This window comes from Ostrinia furnacalis, unplaced genomic scaffold (genome assembly GCF_004193835.3).
Source record: "Ostrinia furnacalis isolate ACB-3 unplaced genomic scaffold, ASM419383v2 OfSCF0802, whole genome shotgun sequence".
Classification (NCBI taxonomy): Eukaryota; Metazoa; Arthropoda; class Insecta; order Lepidoptera; family Crambidae; genus Ostrinia; species Ostrinia furnacalis.
This window is the reverse complement of record NW_021131041.1, coordinates 149,508-175,670: the sequence shown is the minus strand read 5'-3', so window position 1 is coordinate 175,670 and position 26,163 is coordinate 149,508. Positions and strand designations below refer to the sequence as shown.

At 42.7% G+C, this 26,163-nt stretch overlaps 2 protein-coding genes across 13 annotated transcripts in view; one reads left to right on the top strand and one right to left on the bottom strand.

Annotated features, from left to right (window-relative positions):
- Window positions 1-4,248: 4,248 nt before the first annotated feature.
- On the bottom strand, window positions 4,249-22,838 carry nocte (no circadian temperature entrainment). Of its 5 annotated transcripts, none has more exons than XM_028300866.1 (15): window positions 22,658-22,838; window positions 22,092-22,253; window positions 21,081-21,226; window positions 20,666-20,726; window positions 19,664-19,838; window positions 19,271-19,401; window positions 18,147-18,370; window positions 16,324-17,313; window positions 12,882-16,215; window positions 12,654-12,795; window positions 12,203-12,492; window positions 11,093-11,193; window positions 9,810-9,999; window positions 6,340-6,559; window positions 4,249-5,621 (listed from the first exon to the last, which is right to left on the bottom strand). In XM_028300866.1, exons 2-15 carry the CDS (start codon window positions 22,203-22,205, stop codon window positions 5,500-5,502), a joined length of 6,240 nt encoding a protein of 2,079 aa, XP_028156667.1. In that variant the 5' UTR covers window positions 22,206-22,253; window positions 22,658-22,838; the 3' UTR covers window positions 4,249-5,499. The 5 variants fall into 5 exon arrangements, with proteins under 5 accessions (XP_028156667.1, XP_028156669.1, XP_028156668.1 ...); XM_028300868.1 differs by having other exon boundaries at window positions 9,810-9,996; XM_028300867.1 differs by having other exon boundaries at window positions 22,092-22,285; window positions 22,658-22,829.
- Window positions 22,839-24,510: 1,672 nt separating this feature from the next.
- The window catches only part of shi (dynamin-1 shibire), a 32,090-nt gene continuing 30,437 nt past the window's right edge, over window positions 24,511-26,163 (top strand). For 4 of the 8 annotated variants that reach the window (XM_028300889.1, XM_028300888.1, XM_028300890.1 and 1 more), the window contains exon 1: window positions 24,570-24,733. In XM_028300889.1, coding sequence (XP_028156690.1) covers window positions 24,570-24,733 — 164 coding nt within the window. Of the gene's footprint in view, window positions 24,734-25,374; window positions 25,661-26,163 lie in introns of those variants that run through there. The other 4 variants (XM_028300886.1, XM_028300887.1, XR_003655682.1 and 1 more) reach the window with 4 other exon arrangements.

Sequence of the window (26,163 nt, the reverse complement as noted above, 5' to 3'; positions counted from 1 at the left end):
CCCCCCAACATGTCCCCAATTTATTTTAACCATGGTCCCACCGCACTAAGTGGCAAACATTGCATGTCACCTAGCTAGGTATCTTATAATGGAGAGATTATAAACAAATCTATAATTAATTATAGAATATAATTATAGGTAGGTTAACCATAGATTTATAAGACTTAATTCCTAAGTTCATATTTATTTGAGAATAAAGGATACATCGAAATTAATAATTGCAAGAACATTTTTTATAATATCTTCACATCACATATGTGTGTTAAAGTCACTCATATGAACTCATATCCTACTCGGCGTTTGATATTTCATCACATATCCGTACCTACTCATTGGTGAGATTTCCTTGTTTATTTATTTACACTCAAGGAACTTTAAACCCACATGTGTGATGTGAAGATATTATAAAAAAATGTTCTTGCAATTATTAATTTCGACTTATCCTTTATTCTCAAATAAATATGAACTTAAGAATTAAGTCTTATAAATATATGGTGCCGGACCTACCTATAATTATTTTCTATAATAAGTATAGATTTTTTTATAATATTATAGATACCTAGGTGACATGCAATATTTGCCACTTAGTGCGGTGGGACCATGGTTAAAATAAATTACCTGTAGACCCACTGGCAAACACTGTTCAGAACGGTGGGACAACGGGTAAAAAAAATTACCCGTGGACCCACCAGGGGGACATCATGTTGGGGGGACCACGGGTAAAAGCCGCCAACCAGAACAGTGTTTTACTATTTGCAACCAATTGCATATTGTGATGTAACTTTATCTTATCATTCGGTCAATCTCTACTATCGTTTTCCAAAAAATTACGAACACAATTTTGAATAAAAAAATACCTTCAGTTCTTAATACAACTAGCGATAAAAGTGGCTTTAAATATAAAAAACCGGCCAAGTGCGAGTCGGGCTCGCACACCGAGGGTTCCGCCGTACAAACGTAGCGGTTTACAATTTATGACGTATTAAATCAAATTACTTACTTGATTCCGTTGCGAGTAGTGGCGAATTTCAAAATATGCGGTATGATTATTTTTTATTTATTTATTTTTCCTATATTTGCATTATAGGTAGGTACCTACCTCAGCGTTTTGAATTTTTGCGTTGATTTAGAATTTCTCACAGTTTAGAGGCAATTAGATTTAAGAAGTGTTTGATATGAATTTCAACTTTAATATCTCTACGCGTTCATGTGAAAAAGGGTAGGTAGTAAGTTTATAATTATTAAAAAAATATTTTATGTCATGTAAGCAAAAATAATATTTTAAATTTTATATAACTTCAAATTTATCATTTTCGCAATTTTTCCTTTATCTGTACTATATAACGTTGCTTCGTGCCGAATTTCAAGATTCTGAGTTCACAGGAAGTACCTTGTAGGTTTTGATTCCCTAGCGTGTGACGGAAATTCGTCTAAGGTGTCGGTATAAACTGCTGTATCTTTTGATCGCGTTAACTTAGAAGTTTGATTTTTTTACTTCTTAAAGGGACAATAGATCTAGGTATTTGGTATAAATTTCAATTTGATACCTTTATTCGTTCGTGAGAAATAAGGTAGTAAGTTTCATTTTATTAAAATATTTTTATTATATTATATAACTAAAAAAATGTAATTTTCGCAATTTTTCCTATATTTGCATTATATGACAATGCTTTATGCCAAATTTCAAGATTCTGAGTTTACGGGAAGTATCCTGTAGGTTTTGATTCCTTTGCGAGTGTCGAAAATTTGTTGAAAATATCGACATAATCGGCTGTATCTTTTGATTGGCTTGGCTTAGAAGTTTGATATTTTCACAGCTTAAAGGGACAATAGACCTGAGTATTTCATGTGAATTTCAGCTTGATACGTTCACGCGTTCTTGAGATAAAGGGTCTTGACAGACGGACGGACGGACAACAAAGTGATCCTATAAGGGTTCCGTTTTTTCCTTTTGAGGTACGGAACCCTAAAAAGGACGTTTATTCTTAATATTTACATTATGTAAAACTACCTATTACTTAACACATGTTAGTGCCACTTTATCGTAACATGAGCAAAACATAAGGATGCAGTGGCGCCGTCCAGTCGTCCTAGTTTCCCGCTCCCCTACATAAAGTAGCGGGGTGCGTTTTGGCTGATCGCCAAAATAGTAGCGACTTGTGACAGCGTTTACGCATTTTTATTAAATTTCCTCGTTACGTTATCGTCATGTAATTAGCGTAATCCATGCCAACAGATCGACTAACGGATTTCTGGAGGGGCGGATTCTTATAAACGCTAAGCTAGCTTATTTAAGTTCTGCCTCCTTCCAAAAGTTGCTGTGCCCTAACTGGGTCCACATTGATCTGCTTGAATTGTAAGACCTAAACGCTAATGTGGTGAAGCAATAAAGTATTGAGTAAGTTTTACCCTGGTTACGACCAGTTACTGGATTGGGATGTATGTTCAGCAGTGAACGTCCTATGGCTGAGATGATGATGACTGGATTGGGAATTTATAATTATTTGTAAGGAGATGGTTATTCTAACCCGACCTGAATATCCCTTCGTTCTGATTCTGAAACAGTTACACAAACGTGCACGGACAGTTTCGTGAAAAACCACTTACTTAGCTTACTGCAAACAAAGAATGGCCAAGCGAATCATCAAGCTAAAATCCATTTCATTTGCTTTTGTCAATTAGCAATATTGAACGTCGTCGCCAATTAATTCACCATGGTTTTTTCTTGTATACTCTTACTTTTCGTTGTTTTTCCCCATAGAAAGCGCGGTATTGCGAACTGGCAAGTACCTATGTACTTATTTTTATGATGGGGTTTCTTCCCAACAGTATTCATCGCGCTTTTAACTTTTTGAATAAAAAAAAACAAGGTTTAGTAGGACACCTAAGTTATCTCTTCTTATTCTGTGTTCTGTAGTTATAGTTCAAATTAATTAATGGAGATGAAGCGGTAGAAGGCCCTATCACTCGCCAACTGATGAGTATGAGCGCAATTTTGTTAAGGAACCCACCCTCCTTACAATATGTATTCGGTAAGCCTCTACCTACGAGAACAGCTGTTGTGTTCTAACTTCTCGCTTTTCTTTTCCATAACGAAGCCGATTGGAGGCTATTCAAATGAAAAATTTTAAACCGGTTATTCCTCTTGCGTCATTATGTGCTACGACTCGTAATGATAGAATCGTCGTGCAATATCAGGCGAAGTGTCCGCTTTGTGAATGCGGTATTACGGACGGGTGAATTTATTTGTTTAATCTTTAATGCCATTTAACCCGGCGAGGATGTGGTACAAAAGGTATAAGTCGCGGATGTGGAGGGTCTTTATGACCCTGTATTTGATTTGTAGATTTTTCCCTACTAAGCGGTAAGTAAAGTAATATTTATCAAGAAACTTAAGTAATAGTTAGTAGTTAATGGATTTAAATTGAAAAATTCACCAATAGCCATATACACGTTTAAATAATAGAGATATTCTAAAAGTCTAAAAAATAGTGAAATTTGCGTTATCTTGTAACAAAAACGCAATTTCATCATATTACATAATATTAATTAGTATTTTCTGGTAATCAATATCTTATATCATTAGTTATTCATAATTAGTCTTCTAAGGTACAAATTAGCTCATTCTTAACAAAATAGAGCAATGTAATTTTGGCAAAATTTCGTCATTTTTACGTTTTCGCACGTCTATTTTCTTTCACCAGCGATGGTTGATTCATTAGTGGCGTGAAAAGGGTAGCAGAGTTCAATTACTCCAGCTACTGAGACTTTCAACAGCACACCGCTACGATATAACTAACTGTACACAAAAATATTAAGCACGGGGTCAAATTGACCCCTCCACATCCTCGCCGGGTTAAATTGGTACATAAGTGGAACTTAATGCCATAAGACCTGAGGCATTCTCTACCAGTTAACCTTTTGTGCTAAAAATAGTTCTGTATACGCTCGCGCCGCTCTGACGTTTTGCGTAGTGGCATTGACAAGTGCTTTTGCCCCACTTGCGGACATTTATCAAGAGCGAGGTCGAGGTGGATTATTCCACTTTCTTCACTCAGGTGAACCAAGTGCAATAATCCGTAGAGGTAGCTGTATTCAAGCTTGAGAGTGTTGATGTCATGTGCGTGTTCTGTACCTATTCTAATATTGTGTTTCGTGTTCGCCTCAACTTTTTATAGAGCGACCTATACCTACCTACGTTTTCATTTATCGGGATAGGTATTGGGAGTTTATAATGAAAGAGTTAAATCGGTCATAATAATTTTATTCGCATATAATAATTGATTATGATACATGGAGTTCGAACGCGCGCCTGCCGGCCAATATCGGGGGCAATCGTTTTCACTCCGAATTACATTTATTATTCATTTATATTGCATCGACATTCGTTTTGCAAAAACCGTCGCTACATATTCACTAATGAGAGGTCTCGAGGCAGCATCGGTCAGTCGGACGTTTAGTCCTCGCGATAACTTCGGTCGAGAGCAGCGAGGCCGCCGACCGTTCGCGTTTACATTACTTAAACATAACAGTCAAATAGACAGCCGGATGTCCGTCCGATCAATATATTTATATACAAACAGAGCGCCTCTCGCACGCTACCGAGCACGCCGGGGCCGGCCCGAGGCGGACCCGGGCGGCGCGTCGATCCGTACGCATCTTAAATAATCTTAAAAATCACTTCCATAATTTACGACTTAATTAAAATACCGAAAACCTAAGACTGCCACTACGCGGGGCGACTAGCCGCTCGATCGTGGCCACAAATGATCACATATACTAATCGCGGTGGTCGACTGTTCATACAATCTCTTTGATTGTTCACGCCTTCCATCTCACCGGTCGTCACGAGTGGCGCGTGTGAAAATGACAATGAAGCTTTGGAGCCTTGTCCAAATTAGCTGACCACGAATGGGACTTTTATCACAGATCGACCGAGATTTAAAGCCAACGGGTTTTAGGGCGCTGTAATCAATGATCTACAGAAATAGCTCGACGATTTAGATAGATCATTGATTGATTCCCAAAAATCCACTGGCTTTAAGATCTTCAGTTAGTCTGGCGTAGAGGGCTTCAGCAGTAACAAGTTATTACGATACATTGGCTAGAGCATTCCGAACCTGTTGAAACCGAGATTTCGACACGGGCACATCATGGGCCCCACTCCGCAAGGCGATGTCAGTAATCGTAGCTCTGTCTCTTCATCAAAATTGCTTTCGTAAGCGGGAACGGCTGGCAGAGCCAAAAATAGGAAAACCGCTTTGCAGAGGAGGCACACGAGCGCTACAGGGAGTTCGGTTAAAAAAATCACACCCCGCTGCCTGTTCGGACCGAAACACTCAGTACGATAGTTTCAGAATAAAGCCAAGGGTCCATATTAACTTGTTTGAATACATAAAACGAAGTGGAGTTCGTGGGCAGTATCGTAAAGTGCGCCATCGGTCCACTCGATTGTAGCATTGCCGTTCCGCGGCAGGGCCGAAGTCCGGCGGCGCGGGCTCACTCGGCCTTCACCTCGGGCGCGGGCGGCGCGTCGGGCGCCGGCGCCGGCTCGGCGGGCTCGTCGGCCGCCGCCGCCACCTCGCCGCCCTCGGCTGCGCGATCGCCGCCTGCAGCGCCATCTGGGTAGGAAAACCACATTTATTCAACATACTTTTCAAATGTCAAAGTTGTAGGCAGGCATACACCTTTCACCTCCCTGAATAACTTTGCCCCTTCGGAATTACCCGTCATTCCTATAGCGCCTAGCTTCATAAGCATCGCGGCAAATTCGTAAGCCCTTTTGATATTGTGGTCAAAGAGATTAATGTGTGGTGCGGACAGACAATGTGCTGCTGGTGGTGGTAGTGGAGGCTGAGCCGCCTTCATTTGCTTCTACCTTTTTATTATAAGTTTTCTTTTGTAAAAAAGCAATAAACAATTTTTTATTACATATATTAATATTGACACTCACTGCGTTAAAATAGAAAGGCACGGGTCTAAAGGCTTGGGCAGACCAAACGCGGGGCAGTAGCGGCGCAGTATGAATGCGGGCCCGCGCAAGTTGAAATACAAGAAACTCTTTGAAGTGTGTCTGCAACTGCCGAACGACAAACGGGTGCGGGACGGAAGCGGCGCGAACGCGGGCCCGCGCTGTTGTATTACTATGGCGGCCATATTAGCATGACACACCGGACGCAGGGCGGTAGCAGCGCGTTGAAAGCGGTTTTCGAATATTTAAATTTTTGAAAACCGCCCGCGTTGCAACTGACCCGCACTGCTTATGACCCGCGTTTGGTCTGTGGAAGCCTTTAACGCTACAGCTGCTATGCTGCAGCGAAAGTTTAAAGTGCAACTCACTGCGCTGCTGGTGGTGGTAGTAGAGGTTGTGGCGCGGCACGTGCGCGTGGTGCGGGTGCGGCGCGTGGTGGCGCGGCGGCTGCGGCGCGCGGTACAGCGGCAGCGCGGGCGCGTGCGGCCGCTGGATGGGCGCGGGGTAGCGCGGCGCCAGGCCCCCGCGCGCCATGCCCTGCCCGCCCTGCCCGCCGCCGCAGCGACCGTTGTTGCCCGACACCATCTGCTGGAAGATTGAGGAACAATTTTATTCAATATACGTGCATTGCCCTGCCCGCCCTGCCCACCGCCGCAGCGCCCGTTGTTGCCCGACACCATCTGCTGGAGGATTCAAAAACAATTTTATTCAATATACGTGCATTGCCCTGCCCGCCCTGCCCGCCGCCGCAGCGACCGTTGTTGCCCGACACCATCTGCTGGAGGATTCAAAAACAATTTTATTCAATATACGTGCATTGCCCTGCCCGCCCTGCCCGCCGCCGCAGCGACCGTTGTTGCCCGACACCATCTGCTGGAGGATTCAAAAACAATTTTATTCAATATACGTGCATTGCCCTGCCCGCCCTGCCCGCCGCCGCAGCGACCGTTGTTGCCCGACACCATCTGCTGGAGGATTGAGGAACAATTCAATATAGGTGCATGATGAATGAAATATTGCTATAAGCGCGTGAGTGTTCTCAAAAAATTCGGTATATTCTAATAATGACGGCCTTGAGCTGTTCGATCCGAAAATCGTATCCGTCGACCGTTTGGTGTAGTGGTTCAGAACGGACTACTATGCCGAGAGGTCCCGGGTTCGATTCCCGGTCGGGCAGAAATTGAAATGATGAATTTTAGTTTCTGTGACGGGTCTGGGTGTTTTCTATGTATAATATTATGTATGTATTTACAAAAAAAAAATGGATTTAAGTATGTTTATATCCGTTGTCTAGTACCCATAGTACAAGCTTTGCTTAGTTTGGGACTAGCGCGGCGCAGTGTAAAATGTAAAAAAAAAACTTCATACAAAAAAAGGCCTTTCGACCACTTTCTGACTGATTAGCGATTTTGTGCACTTTGTCTAGACCCACAGACGCTTCCAGAGCCTCACTAGATCGTCGATCGATTCACCGAGATCCCACTCCAAGGTCTGCGTAGTACGTAAACGTAACATCTCTCACAGTGGCTGGATCCTACTTTATCTACTACTATGAATAATGTAAATGGAGCGAGAATAACATGGATAAAGTGATGGGATCCAACTTCCGAGGTGTGGTCTCTCGAGAACGTTTCTGCCTCAAAGTGGAGACCGGTCCTTGTAATTTTGCTTGCACTTTCTAAACCTTGAGGGTGACACTACAAATAAATCGATATCAGTAAAATATTTGTTATAAGTATCCATTAATCCTTCAAGCTCCGCGAATCTGGACACAATACAATCAATCAATTTCAAAAATCAAATCAATCAATTGTTATGACATTAATTAATGCCGTCTGGGACTCAATCGGTTAAATCGCCGTAAAGGAGCTCTTTTGCCAGCGTTAGTTCGACATCGTTTAGGAGAAAAAAGCCCGTTAATGTAAGCATCTCGTATACGCTAGGAGCGACTGGGATGCGCAGGTAAGTTTGATTAATTAGTTTGTTGCAATTTTGTCCAGCAATAGACATTCATTATATTGAACAAGAAGATATTCGAGTTATTTAGTTTAATAAGTAAATTAGTTAGTAGTGAAATAACGATAGCCGAACGGTGAAGGGGTCGGACTGGCCTACTCGTGATCCGGGGATGGCGTAACACAAGCATATTTAGCTTAGTACGAGGGGCTAACGGGACTATTAGTAATTTGTGTAATAACAAATCCTACTAATATTATAAAGGCGAGTTTGTGTGGATGTTTGTTACTCTTTCACGCAAAAACTACTGAAAGGATTTGGTTGAAACTTTACAGTATTATTATTTGTAACCCAGATTAACATATAGGCGATAATTTATGCCAATCTGTGGCACAAAATTTCACGCGGGTAAAAGCTAGTTACTAATAATCTTCAGTTCAGTTAGGTAGGTCCAACTTCGAGAAAGAGGTCAATCGTCGAATCCAACTCGGATGGGCAGCGTTCGGGAAGCTTCGCCATATTGGCTCCGTGCACGATTACAGCGCCAACTAGCGTCCACAACTTTGTGGGCTCTGTCACATTGACATTTAGGTCGTAAATTTGTGAAAAAATATCGAAATGAAAAATAACAAATATTTTCAACTAATAAATTGTTGTGATACCACGATTTGGGTGGAAAAAAGGTTTTGAAATCATTTTGGTCATTCAAATCAAATGAGGTAAGTCCAAAAAGTGTGTTTAATTTTGATTGTGTCAGGGTTTGTTTACTTCATTTATAGTTGTAGTTTTACAGTAAAACAAAAAGAAAAAGCTACTTTAACGGTTTTATTATATAACAGTAAATATATTTAAATGTTTCTGTGTCGCTAGTAATAAATTAAATATCGTTTTCAGATCGAAATGAGTATCGTTTTGAAGACCGGGTTTGTGAGAGTTACAATATCAAATTCCAACCACAAACCGTATTTAAAGGAAAGTTGTTGGTATTGGCTGGACAAGTCCGAGATGTAGAAGAATTAAGAACAAAACAAGGGCAGAGTTCAATAATTCACGCTCTCATCATAAGGCAAACATCTGTGCACAACAACTACTGTGACTCATTTTTGTACTACCACGTTGTATAGTTTAGTTATTTCCAAATTGTAAACGGCTATTAAAACAGCCCTATCGAAATACAGTCCACTCTTTTATTTAAGTTCCCAGTAGGACCCTTTTCATGCGATTAATTAATGATATTAAAATGTATTATGTAGAATCGCTTTGCCATTGACAGATACATCTGATGACAGAGCTAACATTATTTCTACTTTTGACCACCATGAGCGCTGCGATAGATTATGTCCCCCCCACCTAGTACTTCGCACCCAGCGAATACTCACGTCCGAAATACCGCAGTGTCTCAAGTCGAAAGTATTTGACCAATGCGTGTTGCCAGTGATGGTATACGGATCTGAGACGTGGTCGCTTACTATGGGCCTCATAAGAAGGCTCAAGGTCACCCAAAGGGCGATGGAGCGGGCTATGCTCGGAGTTTCCCTGCGTGATCGAATCAGAAATGAGGAGATCCGCAGGAGAACCAAAGTAACCAACATAGCTCGCAGAATTGCTAAAATCAAGTGGCAGTGGGCGGGGCACATAGCTCGTAGAGACGATGGCCGTTGGGGCAGAAAAGTTCTCGAGTGGCGACCACGGGCTGGAAGACGTAGCGTGGGCAGGCCTCCTACTAGGTGGACTGACGATCTGGTGAGGGTCGCGGGAGGAGCCTGGATGCGGGCGGCGCGGGACCGTTCATTGTGGAAAGCCTTGGGGGAGGCCTTTGTCCAGCAGTGGACGTCATTTGGCTGAAACGAACGAACGAACTAATAATCTTAAAGTTAGTTACCTGCTGCTGATGTTGCTGATGCTGTTGATGCTGCTGGTGCTGGTGGTGCTGGTGCGGCGTGTGCGCGGGCGGCGGGTGCGGCGGGTGGTGCGCGTGGTGGTACTTGTGCGGCGGCGAGTGCGGCGGCTTCTGCGGCTTGGCCGCGCCCTTCGGCGTCGGCGACGCGCTCTCGCACAGCGGCGCGAACCTGCTGATACCAATGGTATTACATACGCTCGGAATATCTAAATGAGGGCTATCGTTTTAGCGCTCACCAGTTAGCGCCACTGTAGAGTAAGATCCTGTCACTTGCTAGTAGCGAAGACAGTGGCGCCAACTTGTGAGCGCTAAAGTGGTAGGAGGACTATCGCATTTGCACTCATCAAGATGGCGCCACTGTAGAGTAAGGTCCTGTCAATCGGCAGGGGTGCCAACTGTTAAGTATAAAAACGATAGCCCTCATTGAGGGGCGGCTTTCGGTAAATTAAGGTCTTGTTCAGACGCTCGATAAATTCGCGGTTTCTAGGCAGTTCCCATTGGCGAGGAACTCAGGCGGTAACCGTGCGGTTACGTTTGATGCTATAGTTGTTACAATTCACGAAAGCCAATGAGCTTTATATGTGTGGTGGCTCGCTACTGTTCGTTTTTCAAAAGTTTTGATACACATTACACTATGGTATGTGCATATGCATGTACACGTACACACACACACACACACACACAAGTAAAGCTCACTCGCCTTCGTTAGTTGCAAGTGTGTATGTGCGAGAACTGCCCGGCAACCGCGCGTTTACCGCTGTCTGAATCAGGCCTAAAGGGATGTAACAGAGTCGATTGTAGTTAATGAAATGGTCAAGATTTCATTGCCATTTGTGGCCTACATTTAAAACTTCCAACTAAGCTGTTTGTTTTGTGAATCCCACGGTTTCGGTATCATACCGCCAGCCAATGTATAAAAAATTCGGATTGATTAACAATAACATGGTTTATTACTTCTGTTTGTTAAACTTGATGACAGAATCTTACAGCAATGTTTGTTTCAAAAAGATAGTAGGTACACACGGCCACACTGTTAACTATCCATTTCCGTTTTTGCTCTCGCTCTCATCAAATGGTGATTCTTTGCGATAGAACGAGACGACATGACAGGCAATGGATAGTTAACACTGTTGCCGATGGTACAATCGCAATATACTATACAGTCTAATGTAGAAACATATCATCACTTGACATTGATGATTTCGTCATACAGTTATACAGCATGACCGATTCATGAAGTCTGTTGGTGAATGTCATCAACTCACCCGTTGGCGTGCTCGTGCAGCGGGCTCTTGAGCTGCTGCTGCGGCGGCGGGCGCGGCTGCGGCGGCGCGTACTGCTGCTGAAGCGGCGTCCGGTACTGTTGCTGTAAAAGATGTATTCGTTAGGTGAAATTGTGTTTTGTTTTCTGATAGTACACAGTACCGCGACTAACATCACTTGGTCCATCATGAAATGTAAGGACGCTCAAATATCGAACTTTTTGGATGGGAAGGCGTCTACCAAAATCCTAATTAGTACTAGTCACATTTTCGGATTTCTATTCCGCTGCACGCTGGGCTAATTAAAGAGCGATGTAATAATAATCATAAAATCATGTGATAAGCTCTTTACTACCGTCCGTCGTAATAGCAGAGAAAGGGAAGTCCCGAATGGTTTAGGCAAGTGTATTTGGCAACTCATGCATGAGTCAATCATGTTCGTCAGCATTCGTAAGCAATAGATATGAGTAAAGTACTTACTCTGTCTTTAAGAAATAAATTCGTAAGATACCTGAATAGCTATTTAGGACGTATGTTGTACTGAAAGGGGCCTATAACTTTATAAAGATTTCCATACTTTGGGGCACCATTTCATTCAAATACGCGCATGTGGAAGCAGGCCGGGCGATCTAGCCAAGTTACTGCTACTGGCCGGTATTAACAGTAAAATAAAGTACAGGAACTGGGACCCGAAGGCTCCCGACAGCGACCGAAACCGCAGCGGATAGGTCGGCGCGGTCGCCGCGGGCGGCTGGTAGGGCGAGTAGTAGGAGCTGGCGGGGGGCGCGGGCCGCGGGAGCAGGCCGGGCAGCGAGTATGCTTCGCCCAAGACAAGTTACTGCTACTGGCTGGTATGGATACTAAAATAAAGAATATGTACCTGCATCTGCTGCACGGCAGCCGCAACCTGCAGCTGCGACGACAGGAACTGGGACCCGAAGGCTCCCGACTGCGCGGGCTGCGTGAACTGCAGCGGATAGGTCGGCGCGGGCGCCGCGGGCGGCTGGTAGGGCGAGTAGTAAGAGCTGGCGGGGGGCGCGGGCCGCGAGTATGCTTCGCCCTAGTCAAGTTACTGCTAGTGGCTGTTATTAACAGTAAATATAGTTTAAGTACCTGCATCTGCTGCACGGCGGCCGCGACTTGCAGTTGCGACGACAGGAACTGGGACCCGAAGGCTCCTGACTGCGCGGGTTGCGTGAACTGCAGCGGATAGGTCGGCGCGGGCGCCGCGGGCGGCTGGTAGGGCGAGTAGTACGAGCTGGCGGGGGGCGCGGGCCGCGGGAGCAGGCCGGGCAGCGAGTAGGGCGCCTCGCCCACCGGCCCGGAATAGCCGAGGTACTGCTGCTGGTACGTGTTAACGCCTCCCACGCCACCGACTCCGCCAACGCCGCCGCCTTTGCTGCCTGTTTGGGAATTGGGAGTCATGAGAATAGGTTCCAAGTCATCGCCTCAAATCAGGTATGGTAATTATGTAAAATCAGCTTAGGACATTGTGATACAGTAAACAAACTTTAGTAGTATGCTGTTTCAAATCAGTACTATTTGATTGCAAAAAAAAGCTTACCAATAGCGCCTATTTGTTGCGTCGAAGGCTTGACAGTGGCGGACATGAGGGAGTTGGAAGTGCTTGAGATGAGAACAGTACTAGGGCTGTTCCCGAGCTGCCCGGATTGACCAAATGCTGCTCCCCCACCAGCTGCTGCCGCCTAAAAATGAAGAAATGATTATACTAACTGTCTTTCAAATAAATAGAAAAGTAATTAAATAGGACATGAACATGAACTTAACTTACCATTCTGTACTGGCTCGGAAGGCTTTGGAACATGTCTGGAGGTGGCTGATAGTTATACGGAGCAGCCGATCCGGCACCGTATGGGGTACCAGGGAATCCTCCGAACTGTCCACGACTTTGATCCAGGAAAGCACCATACAGACTGCCCTGCTGTTGCAGTTGCTGGGACGAGCCCAGAAGCTGCTGCGACGAGTTGAACAGCACGGCGGGCGGCGACGGCACCGACAGGCCGCCGTAGCCGCCCTGGTAGCCCACGTGGTTGTAGTGCTGCGGCGGCGGCGACTGCAGCTGCTGCGTCGGCTTCACCTTGCACACGTTCGGCGGAGCACCCGTCTCGGTGTTGTTCTCCTCGAAACCGGCGAACTGCAACTCCTCGGCGCCCTCGGCCACGGCGGGCATTTCCCAAACTTTCTTCACGCTGGCGATTTTTAAATTGAGATCCGCCGCCAATGGGGAAATTGTGTTCGATGTGCTCATGTGCACGCCGCGCGGTAGGCCGAGCGTCTTGGCAGACTTGTCCTCGGTGAGTTGACCGAGATCCGAATCGAAAGCGAAGTCGAGCTTCATGTCAGAGGAGTCTTCCGCTTTTTGCGAAGTATCGAATGTCATCTGAATGCCTAGAGCACCGTCCCCGTCTGCGGCGGGACGAGGATTATCACCGATCAACTCCTGAATCGACCTGGGCCGTGGTCTGACGTCTCCGTTGAAAGGTAGAGGACGAGCCTCCATTTCCGCAGGGATCTCTTCTCCTTGCGGTTTGGCAGTGGTAGCGCTGGGTTGATATTTTTGTTTTAAGGCCTCGGCCGGTGGGGCAGTCTTATAGTTAGTATTCTCAAATATAATAGTTTCTACTGGAGGCGTGGTCCCGTCTAAGACGCCGGCTTTGTCAGCGACGATAGTACAAGTGGTCGCCGGCTGAACTGGTTTCACTTCAGGCACAATATCTGCTGGAGTGCTACGTTGACTGGACTGTGCAGACTTATTTTCGACCACTTCTGGTGGCTGTTCTTCCACATTGCCTCGCAAAGTCTGCGATATAGGCTTGTCCCATGCATTGACGGGAGGCGGAGGCGGTGCCGCTCCGGTGTCGGGACCGAATCCCGATACGATACCCATTTGCTTTTGCCGTTGTTTGACAAAACGGGGCGCTAGATTGTTCTGACGAGAGCGGTCATATTGTGACCCCGTTTTGCTGGCCGTTGGTGCTGAATTACGAGAATTGGATTTATCACTAGAGTTTCGTGTGGATGAACCGTTGCGACCGCCACCTTGGTTAGAATGAGATCTTGGCTGTTTGGCAGTTTGTGGATTTTCCTCCTTTGACTGTGGACCTCTTGCATCCTTCGAGTTCTTCTTGTTTCTCACTTCTTGGAAACCATCATCCACAACTTCGTCTTCTTTCTTGACATTAGATGATAACTTCATATCAGACATAGCCTCTGTAATATCAGTACTTTTATCACCAGTCGCATCTTTCTTGTTGCCTTGTTGTGAGTTGCGGGTATTATTTTGTCGATTACCAGAATTTTGGTTTCGTCCTTGATTCTTCTGAGATTGACCCGACTGCCTGCCACCAATAGATCGACGACGGCCATTGTTGCCACCACCTTCGGAATGTTCTGACGTAGTCTCCCAATTCTCATCTTCACCACTAAGGGGCCCGGCACCTTTGGGTCGGCGGTCACGCCCTCGACCGGTCGACGAGCCGGCACGTGGTTTGTTATTATTTTTACCTTTATCGTCCACCAGCAGATTGTCTTTGATACCTTCATCATCTTTTACAGCTCTATTAGCTTGACTGAATGGACTTTTAGTGTTTGGCGGTCCATAACCAGTCACTCTTTTAGCAGGTGCCGGCGGGCGTGACGCGCCCTGGAAACCTCCTCGGCCGCGTCGTGAAGGCTGCCCTCGAGGCGCAAAAGGTTCTCTGTTTTCCATTCCATCCGACATCGACGGAGCCTGATCAGACTGAGGCGGACGGTTCATATCCTCTGGCCTATCACTCTTTTTAGGCCCGCGAGGACTTCGTGGCGCTCTACTTCTCTCTTTTCGGTCGGAGTTTGGAGCACCATCAGTGGAGCCATCAGATTCACTGGCTCTGTTGTTAGATCGAGAGCTACGATGTGATCGCCGCCCGCGAGATTCTCTCGGTCCCCAACCCCTGTTGTAAACGGCATATCCGCCACTACCGTATCCCCTTCCCTTCTTTTCAGATCCAGATCCACTAGACTTGCGCTCTACAGGTTCCTTTAGAGGCATTTTGTTCAGTTGTTCATTACCGAATCTTTCATTCCTCTTATCGTCACCTGATCGCTTTTGAGAATCCATGCTACCATGAAGAGATTCTACTGAGAGTGTTTCATTACCCTTTACTCCTATTAATCCGGTCGGATCAGTACTAGACTTAGATGCTATAGATTCGGACTCTGAAAGTTCCTTCTCAGATTTTTGAGAGGAAAACATTGGCTTGTTAACAGTCAGAGCTACGTCAGATGGTTGCTTTTGTGGTTGGGGAGATATGAGATTTTCATTAGGTTTAGGAAGTGCTTGATTTATAGGTTTAGAAATAGATTGAGTGTTATCAGAGAAAGAAGGTTGAGATTGAGTAATAGAAGGAATGGGTTGGGGCTGGTTATTTCCAAAAGCAATACCTTGAGATAGCTGTGGTGGATGGCTGAAATTTTGTCCACTAGGAGGGTGATTATTGTATTTGGGGGGTAGGTTTGGTTGCATTACAGGAGTCGGAGTACTGACGGGCTGCGGCGCGGGCGCTGCATGCGGCGGAAGCGCTGGTTGCTGCGGTTGTGAAACTGTCACCTTATTGTCAATTTCAGGTTCTAGTGCTACAGGCTCTTTGACATTCTGGTCGATATCTTTCGGTGATGCAACTTTTTCTACCTTCAAAGCTGTGTAATTACTCGACGATTCATCTTGAGATACTTCAGCCCAAGAAGTTTTACCGAAGTCTCTTTCCGATGACTCGCGTTGAGATAAGTTCGAGGGCGGCGTACTGCGCCTTTCGGAGATTGGCGCTTGGGATGACGAATCTGAAGATCCAAATGACTCGGTAAGCCCAATACTCTTTCGTTCAAATACTTCGGTCAACTTGTCAGCAGCTGTTCTACTGCAATTTTCAATAGTGCTACTGGAGTCAACTGACTTTCTGTCTGACTCGTTTCGCCTGTCCTTGTACTCGTAGTCTTTATACGAGTCTTTAGAATTGGATCTGTCCAAATCTCTCCCGGACCTGTCATAATCTTGCATTTCAGATCGCCATTGCGGTCCAGGTCCATCTTTTTCTCTTCGGAAGTCGTCTTCACGATCTGAATAATCTCTGTAAAAAAGAATAGTTTATCATTGTAACATTTCATTAGTTTAAAGATTAGCATAGCATTGGAATGATAAATGGTCAAGTTAATACCTGGTAAGTCTGTTTGCTTACCTGGAATAAGATCTACGGCCGTTGTGTGCGGCGTGCCGAGGCGCATTGTAGGGAGGCGGATCCTGCCGCCTGGGAGCCGGCTTCGATGCGAACGCCCAACCTTTGTGTTGATCTTCTTGTTGCCGGTTTTGCTGCTGCTTCAAAAATCTAGGCGGAATATTTGCTTGGAAAGTTTTCGAGAAACCTGGATTGGCTTGATCACGATCGCGGCCATAATCCCGGTCCCTATCTCGGAAGTCGCGGTCGCGATCTCTGTCGCGATCGTTTCTATCTCTATCCATACGGTCGCGATCGCGATCTCGGTCTCTGTCCCCGCGCTCTCTGTCTCTGTCGAATCTGTCGCTATCCATACGTTCTCTATTATCATTACGATCTCTGTCGCGGTTGTCCATTCTGTCTTTGCCGCTCTCTTGACGATCTCTGTTATCCATGCGACCTCCTCTGTCTCTATTGTCCATCCTGTCACGGTCGCGGTCCCGTTCCCTGTCCCTGCCGTCGCGGTCGCGATCTCTGTTATCGAACCGGTCCCTGTTGTCCATGCGATCGCGTTCCCTGTTATCCGAGCGGACATCCTTGTCCCTGAGGTCCCTGTTGTCGCGAACGTCGCCGCGCTCCTTGTCCCGGGCGTCCATGCGGTCGCGGTCGCGGTTGTCGGGGCGCTCCCGGTCGCGGTTGTCGGGGCGTTCCCTGTCGCGGTTGTCGGAGCGCTCCTTGTCGCGCGCGTCGGGCTCGCGGTCCTTGGGCGGCGGCGCGGCGGAGTCCCGCATCTGCCGCCGCTGCTCCTCCTCCTTGCGCTGGCGCCCGCGGGCCGCTATCTGTACCATGTCATTTTTATGCTTCTGTCGGCGCTCCGCCCAAATCTGGTCCTCGTCGCCCTGCTCCAGACCTTTCGCGTCCACGCGTTCAGGTTCAATACTGGCCCGGTTATTATTTTTATTCGAACTCTTGCTCGGCGCAGACGACTCTCCGTCGGAGAAGTCCAATTTTTGACTGAAATTCAAAAACGTTCGTTTTACAAAACCGCGCGCTGCTCGGCGTCAGCTTCGACGTTGGACACCAGCGCGCGACGGTGCCGTATCACCCGCGTCTCGTCTCACATCGTCGCGCGTTGCCGTCAACGTCGTTTAACAAAAGAGTTGAGTATCACGAGAAACAGTAAATGATCACATCCACTCGTTCGATCGGTCACCAGTCATAGTCCACTCGAACTGAAACCTGTACCTCTAGTACGAAAAACTTTCGAGTTCGTTTCGTTGCGTATTCAAAGTGTCATCGAAAAATTTTGTATGAAAAATTAAACAGCGCCCCCTAGGGCGGCTATAATATAGGGGGCGCTGTTTAATTTTTCATACAAAATTTTTCGATGACACTTTGAATACGCAACGAAACGAACTCGAAAGTTTTTCGTACTAGAGGTACAGAAAAATAAAGAAAATGGTGTACTAAATACTGTGCAGTATTTAACTGCCTAAATAATAATAAAAACACAGAATGTACTTTTTTAAGTTGCCTCAAGACACTGAGAGGTAAATAAGTAGTTAATATTATTCATGATAATTCATGCTAAATCGTGTATTTGCTCCGCCATTTTCTGCAGATTGGCACCTCACGTCACATCATTTTACCGAAGTCAGCCCTATAGCTTGGGCGCAGTACCGATCACTGACGTTTGTCAACAAAACTTCTGACAAACTTGCTTGACTCTTGAGACAAGCTAAATTACACCATATTGTTAATGACATTGAGCATACATTTTTTTAAATACCTTCGCGAAGTAAAACTTCTGTACGTAGTACTTATTATTATTCTGTGCTGAAACTCACTCGTAATCAATGTCGTCGTTTTGCGCCCAGCCGGCGTCGCGGGAGATGTTGTCGAGCGAGGAGATCTGCTCGTCGCGCAGGATGGGGCGCGCCGTGAGCACCTCGACGGCGCGCGGCGTGGCGGGCGGAGGCCGGGCCGCGCGCCCGCCGCCGCCGGCGCGCCCGTCGCGCAGCGTGCCCAGCGTGCCCAGCCCGAGCCCGCTACCGTTGCTACCTTTCATCAGCTGTTAAATAGAAAGTTATAAGTTTATAAGTAGTATATCCGTTAAGCTAGCACCCATAACACAAGCATTGAGTTGCTCACTTTGGGGCTAGCTGGCGCTGTGTGAAATTGTCCAGATTTATTTATTATTTATAATTATTAATGCACAAATTACTTTTAGTACCGTTAATGAGGGCTATCGTTTTTATACTTAACAGTTGGCACCCCTGGCGATTGACAGGACCTTACTCTACAGTGGCGCCATCTTGATGAGTGCAAATGCGATAGTCCTCCTACCACTTTAGCGCTCACAAGTTGGCGCCCCTGTCTTCGCTACTAGCAAGTGACAGGACCTTACTCTACAGTGGCGCTAACTGGTGAGCGCTAAAACGATAGCCCTCATTGCTCGTACTAAGCTAAATATGCTTGTGTCATGGGTTCACCACAATAGTCAAGCGGCAAGGGGTTCGAACCCGCATTCTTTGGATCACGAGTCGGCCAGTCTAACTTTCACTGTTCGGCTATTGTCGCATCATATTGCTTCAAGTTAGACACCACTGAAAGAAATACACTCTAGCTCGTTACTGCAGCTAGTGGTAAAGATCGCAAGAAGTGGTACGCCTTTTATGCGAACCACCAGACCAGAAGGCCGCAGCCTTGTTTAACAATTCGTAATTTATCTTCATTCGTGTAGAAAGTGTTGAAATTAAAAATAAACATTTATTATAAATGTTGTAATTACATGTTGTATGGCCTTGGATGTGAAAAAGAAAATATTGCTACACTAATAAAACAAAATGTTACATTATTTAGTTCTGTTCATTGTAATTGCATCCAGTCTTTTCAAGTTACTGGGCAAAAAAGTATTGTTTTTGATGTTCAATTTGATGCGTAAATGTAATAAAGAGCTGTAGCTACTTACGAAGGATGGCAGAATTGCACGGAAGGCGGGTGTTTGTTGTGCGGCAGGCGTCGAGGCGGGCGCGGCGGCGGGTGAGGATGTAGTTTCTTGGCGAACGCCGGCCGTGCCACCGCACGTCCAACTGCCTTCCGCTGCGAAACAAACACAAATCTATGAGTATGCCGAAAATAAGGTTTAAGATAGCTACTGAAAGTTGTTTCAATGCATCCAGGTCATAGTATCATAAATATGCAAGCAGTTCTCGAGAACAAGTGTCAGCACTGAACAGGAAGTGGCCTGCATAATAGTCATGGACAAGTGTTGTCAGTTATAAATCTCATCAGAATAAATCCATTACTGCAAAGCAATAAAAAATAATAACATGCTATATTTTCAAACTGTGAAAGTTCTTACTTTGTGGTCTGAGTTGTGGCTGAGGTACTGAGTGTTCTGAAGAGCGATGTGAAGGTTGAGCCGAAGCCTCCAGGGAGGGGAACTCTGTGCGGAAGTGTGGCGACGAGGGCGGCGGCAGCGCCACCCATCCGCCTGGGCCCGTGCCCGCAAGAACACCGCTGTTCGATGTTGTAGTCTGCAAATGAATTGCATTTCATTAGTACCATATTTGAAAAATGTGAGTGAAGGGTATACAATGTTACGTAAATTGTCGTATATTGAAACCTTCAGGCCAAGTTCAAATGGAAGAGATTATACATACATAATATTAGGACTCTGTACATGATCACATGAACTTAAGTCTTAAGTACGAGATTTTACCATTGGCAGTCAAAAATATTAATCCTTCTTGTAGCAAATTATTGGCATCTTATACAGGGTGTTAGGTAAATGGGTATATGAACCGACACTAGCCTATGTTAACATGGGCATATAAATGGTATGGTGAAGTCAGAAATTTGATATCATCATTTTATTTTTTTTAATTTTCATACAAAATAAATTTTATAAAATCCGATTTGTATGGAAATAAAAATAATTAAAATGAAGATATCAATTTTCTGACTTCACCATACCATTNATAAATGGTATGGTGAAGTCAGAAATTTGATATCATCATTTTATTTTTTTTAATTTTCATACAAAATAAATTTTATAAAATCCGATTTGTATGGAAATAAAAATAATTAAAATGAAGATATCAATTTTCTGACTTCACCATACCATTTATATGCCCATGTTAACATGGGCTAGTGTCGGCTCATATACCCATTTACCTAACACCCTGTATAGGTTTTTCACATTTTAGACAACTCTAATGCCCGCTTTCACCATCAATCCCTAATTTTTAAGTGACCCCTATGTAAACAATATTCCTGTTATTTGTTGCCATAGGGGTCACTTAAAAATTAGGGATGATGGTGAAAATATGCATAAGAAATCTATTTATTATGCACTACTTACTATAGTTTGAGAAGAGCATGTTGCTGGTGTAGATACAGTTGTAGTAGCAGCAGAAATAGAGCTGAAATATAATAAGTTTTACATTTGAGAGGCTGAATACAAATAATTCTGGATAAAAAAGAATTAAATCTAATCTATAGACTACTTAACCTTTAGAAACAATAAGAAAAGATGAGTAATTTATTCACTACACAAGATGTTGTGTGATCACTACAACAAACTCAGTAACATCTATTTGTTCATCTTACTTTCTTTGTGAGTTCAAAAACCATTTAATACATTGACATAGTTAACACAACAATAGGGTTACTCTGGATCTCATAGACCAGATCACAGGAATATGAGAATCTTTGCAATTCAATCAATGCTAAGATTTAAAAATTCATGCACTACTAAAATAATATCAATTTCTTACTTAGCGTTTGGATCTTGACCAGTTTCAGTTTTTAAAGAAGGCAAATTAGCTGGTGGGCGTCTAGCCGAAGGTACTTTTCCAAGGCTTTGCATTCCATGTTTGCGGCTTAGTTGAGATTTTACTGAGGACGGTTCAGAGTTCTCGTTCTGAAAATACAATAATATTAAATATCATTTTCAAAATATACAAATATTTTTATTTTATAAACATCAATGTTTTAGAGATTTGTTATGTATAAACCTAATATTTGTAAATACTTTATTTTGGGTTACATTACATAAAAACATTACTCTCCATAGGCAGTCCTCCCAAAAATTGTTTTATGCTAATGTGAAATGTAAAATATCAACACATATCCTACTTTTTATTTAAGTCAATAGGTTCTTTTCTTTTATTTTTAAGTAAATGCCAAATCTATTGTAATAATTTCATGATAGGTAGTTTAAATACAAAGTAACATCTGGCACAGAGACAACAATGACATCAGGAAAGTTGGTCAATGACCCTCCAACATAGATAATATTGTTTCTGATAATATTATGCTTTCTTTCTTTCTTTCCAAGAATGAATTTATTTAACTGTAGTCAAAGTCACATAATTCTAAGAATGCTAGTAATAAAGAAAACTTTGTAAGAAGTAAGTTTCAACTCACAGCTTCCTACAGGTTGAACAAGGTCACATTACATGAATATAGGCATTAGGCTCTAACCTGAAGGTCAGTGCATTCAACTGTAACAGTAATTTTATATTGTTGAATGTAGTTTAGCATTCCTGTATTTCATAAGAACAGCTAGAATCCTCAATGTTTGTCATGGATGAATGCTAATTGAGAGTTTTCTTTATGTTTATTATTGTTAATCAATTTCTTGCAAAACTTTATTAGATGCATTCCCTTTAACCACAGTAGCAGAGGGCTGTAGATGTTTGCGGAATGGGATCATCATAGCTCATAGTAATGAAACAACAAATTGAATTCGAAATAAATACTGGGCTGGTTCAAAAACTACTCACTCTATTGGCGCAGTACAAGCTATTGATATCCAACTTTTGATATTTTTGCTTGCCGGACGTCGGCTTCGTCTGCGCCGTAGTGCCTCCGCCGCCCGGCGTCGAGAGTGCAGACATGCTGCGATGTACACACCATCAGGAGGTCACCCTCGCACCAACCACCAACTGCAACCAGGGCAGCGACACTTCACTTCAAACTGTAATAATCACGTAATGCAAACAACTACGGAATCTTCTACACAAATTGCAATTCGTTACTACGTTTTATCAACCACAATTCAGCAGTTATGAGGTCAAAGTAAGCACCGATCACTGTATCACAAATCACTTTCACAGCACAGGGACAAATAGGAGCCCTGCCCTCAGAGCTTTATTGACGTGTTACATCCGTACGCTGGATCGATGACTTATGTTTTTCATTCACTGGTGTATATTATTCACATTTAGATTTCAGAAGTAACCAAAATCTAGCACAGAATAACGGTACTGACAAGATAGAAGTAGAAGAACGGTAAAAACAAACTAATTTTTGGAGATAGATCGCAAACAAAAGCAAAATAGATATCTACCTTGGTCCGTTATTCTCGGTATTACAATATATAAATTATTTAAGCTCAAATGCTAATACCCTAACAAAGATTACTTTAGATTTTAACTATACTCTACGCTACCAAAAACTTATATCACTTTATTTTAAGATGGCGTCTCCAAAAGACGATCTCCTTCCTTTTCAATCAATAGCGTGACGTCACAAAGACCAAAGACGCGTCACAGCGCCCTCTATCGGAAAAACCTTAAAATTGACATAGATGATATAATGCTATTTTGAATCAAAAAAGGTTGGTCCATGAACATTTTTGTCTAAAACCGCAGCCGCGGATTTACGATTTTTTTATCAACAATTTTGAATTTATCTTGTTCAAGAAACATCTTTAACGTTAACAAAAAAAAACACGCGCATTGAACAGTGGTTTAAAATGTCGTTTTCCTATTTTAATGTGAATAAATTAAACTTGTTCAACGCGCACTTAACTTTTTGTAATGGCCGCTTGTTTATGTTTTATGTGAGTGGGTATAATTTCAAGCCAAAATTCTGTATTCCATACAAAGGTGTCTACAAAGATTTTCAATGTCTTTGGAAAATGTAATGATTTCAAAAGAATGGATCAATGAGCGTTTATCTTTCAATTATCTTTGCGCAGTTGTGTTCAAAAAAATTAATATTATTGTCTTTGACAAATGACAGTTTTTGACTTTGACTTTTTGACATATGGGGGGCTAATTCTACAAAAGGGCCAGCTAAGACCAAAATTTAAAAAATAAATAAATATAAATTAAATGTGTCCCACTTTCTCCTCTTCTTCTATTACTTGGACATTTTTTGTCATTAACGGACTCAGGAGGACTCATGAACTAACTTTCCGCCAACATTTTGCCGTTCGCCATTCCTATAGCATGGCTTGCATGATTCGAACAATGGGTTAATGAATTTTAGTTATATTGGACGGCTGTTTATTGATAGTGGTTTGTAAGGGACTACTATCATGCTAGACGTCACGGGTTCGATTCCCGCTATAAATTTAAAATTCACATTGCATTTGAAAATGACGCAATGTAAAATGTCCAATGATATTTAAGTTTTATGATCATTAGTAATTTGTTTGTTATTGGAAATTGAATGCCGTCCCACCCGTCCGTAGATGGGTCCAAATTATATAGTCTGTAGGTAAAAATAGATTCCAGTATAGAAAATTATATTCTCCTCTTTCCTCCTATTAAGATAGTGAAATGTTGTTCAAAATATTTTCTGTACGTGGTTCAAAACTTTATGACATACGAACGTATACTTAGGTACCTATAGCGAATATTCTTTTTAATGTAGTATAATATCATAATATAAAGCATAATCATCATTTAGCCTTTTTTCCACACCTTCTCTGGCCAAAGGGGTGGAAGAGGTCTAATATTATTATAATAAATAGAATAATAATAATCATGCAATACTACACTAATTAATCAGACATGTTTTACATTGCATAATAATTATGGCACGAAATCATCATGCTGTGATAGGTAATGTATAGTACTAATACCTCGTAACAAATGAACAATTAGATAACATTTATCTCTTTTTTTTACAATATCCTAGGTATTAATATGTCTACTATTTCGTGTTTCCGTGCGTGGTGCAATATTTGCTTCAGTTGGCATACAACTGTGTAAAATAATACCTACCCGAGCTAAAGCATTACCTAAACCTACCTACCTAGAACTTATTGCATGGATGGTGGCAGTGAAAATACAAGCAAGCCAGGAAATTCAATGATTTTTCTCGTAGAGATGGCAATAACGGTCGATCTCTTCTAATGCATACGCATGCGCTTTATACCCGTTGGGATCATATTGATGAACGAAAAATCAGTAGGCGAAGTTCTGCGGAGAAGCTCATAGAACGAGGAGTGCCTGAGAAAACCGGCAGCCATGTCGGGGAATTTAGGAATGGAACAATTGATTCCAATTGTGAATAAGCTACAAGATGCTTTTACACAACTTGGTGTGCATATGCAGTTGGACTTGCCACAAATAGCAGTTGTAGGTGGACAATCGGCTGGTAAAAGTTCAGTGTTAGAAAATTTTGTGGGCAGGTACGTAGTCTATTTTATATCAAATAAAATTTTCATTTAATAATAATTTGTTGCTACATTAGTGAAAACAAGTATCAGTACCTACTCTATATTATTTATATCCATAATTACCCAGGTATATAATTTGTGTTATAAGTTGTAACAAAAAGATCGATAAGTGGGATAAAAAAATGATTAGGTATCAAATTTAAAGAGAGGAAAGTCTCCCTTAATATTAATTAACAATTTTTAATTCAAATAGTGTAATATGTTTCGGTTGTATTTTTTATTGAATATTTATAGTAGTTTTGAATTCATTTGAGATTTTACAAATTATTTGAAGACTTTCTAATTCTGTTACTTCTTTAAGCTTCAAAACGATTCGTGAAACATAATATTATTTTCGTATACTGGCCTAGATTTAGTGCGCATGTCTAATGTTATTGATTGGTTATGTACTTTAAAATGTGAATGACTTTAATTGATTATTTGTTACTGTAATACATACATACTATACTATTTTCGAAGATATCGAAATAACTTATTTATTTGTTAACCCTTAAAACCACTTACAACTGAAATGTGGTATTTTGCTCTAAGCGCTGTACAGCGCTACATGATAGCTCTTTTTGACAGTTTGAGTTTGACATCACTGCCCGTCAGAATTGGAACGCGACGTAACCACCCACCACCATATTGAAAAATAAATTAGTTTATCGATGATGAATTGATGATGAGCAAGTGTTTTAGTGATTTGAGTTAAAATTAATGTTACTTAGTAAAAATGGCTGGGAATTTTGGAATGCAGCAATTGATCCCAATTGTAAACAAATTACAAGATGCCTTTGTGCAAATGGGCGTGCACATGTCTTTGGATCTTCCACAAATTGCAGTTGTGGGTGGTCAGTCCGCTGGAAAGAGTTCGGTATTAGAAAATTTTGTAGGCAGGTAAGTCTACAAGTAATTGGCGAGTTTAATTATTCAGATACACTTGTGGTAATGTTTTACAAAGTGGTAACTTTCTAGTAAAAAATATTGTATTATCATCAAACAAAGAATATGATTAGGTACAATTACTTCCTTGGTGTAGTAGTGAAATCCTATTGTGTGTATTTGTTTGGCCTGGTCAGAGGTCTGGGGCTATTGAACAAGCTAAGTATTTTTATTTAGGTAGGTTCTTTTACCATTAGTGTGATGATGATAAAATTTCTTAGGAAATTGGAAAATAAACTAACAATATTCCCTAAGTAAAAAGAAAATGTTGTATTTATTGTATACATACATGAATCACCTGTGTAGGTCAATACCTACAATTATTGTACATTTACTATTTTCTGAGTGAAAATCAATCCTTTCTAGATAATGTACATAGATAATTTTGAAATCAATAGTCAACATACCAAAATACACAATTTTTTTCTTTTTGTTATAATTCAATTGCTGTCTATTTG

Bases quoted from the DNA above. Each gene is read 5' to 3' on its own strand.
- nocte (XM_028300866.1), bottom strand. From the start codon at position 22,205: ATGTCTGCACTCTCGACGCCGGGCGGCGGAGGCACTACGGCGCAGACG. The intron at 17,314-18,146 runs GTGAGTTTCAGC...TTTGAATTTCAG, and splicing joins AACGACGACATTGATTACGA to TCAAAAATTGGACTTCTCCG. The intron at 5,622-6,339 runs GTGAGTTGCACT...TTTCCTACCCAG, and splicing joins CTACCACCACCAGCAGCGCA to ATGGCGCTGCAGGCGGCGAT.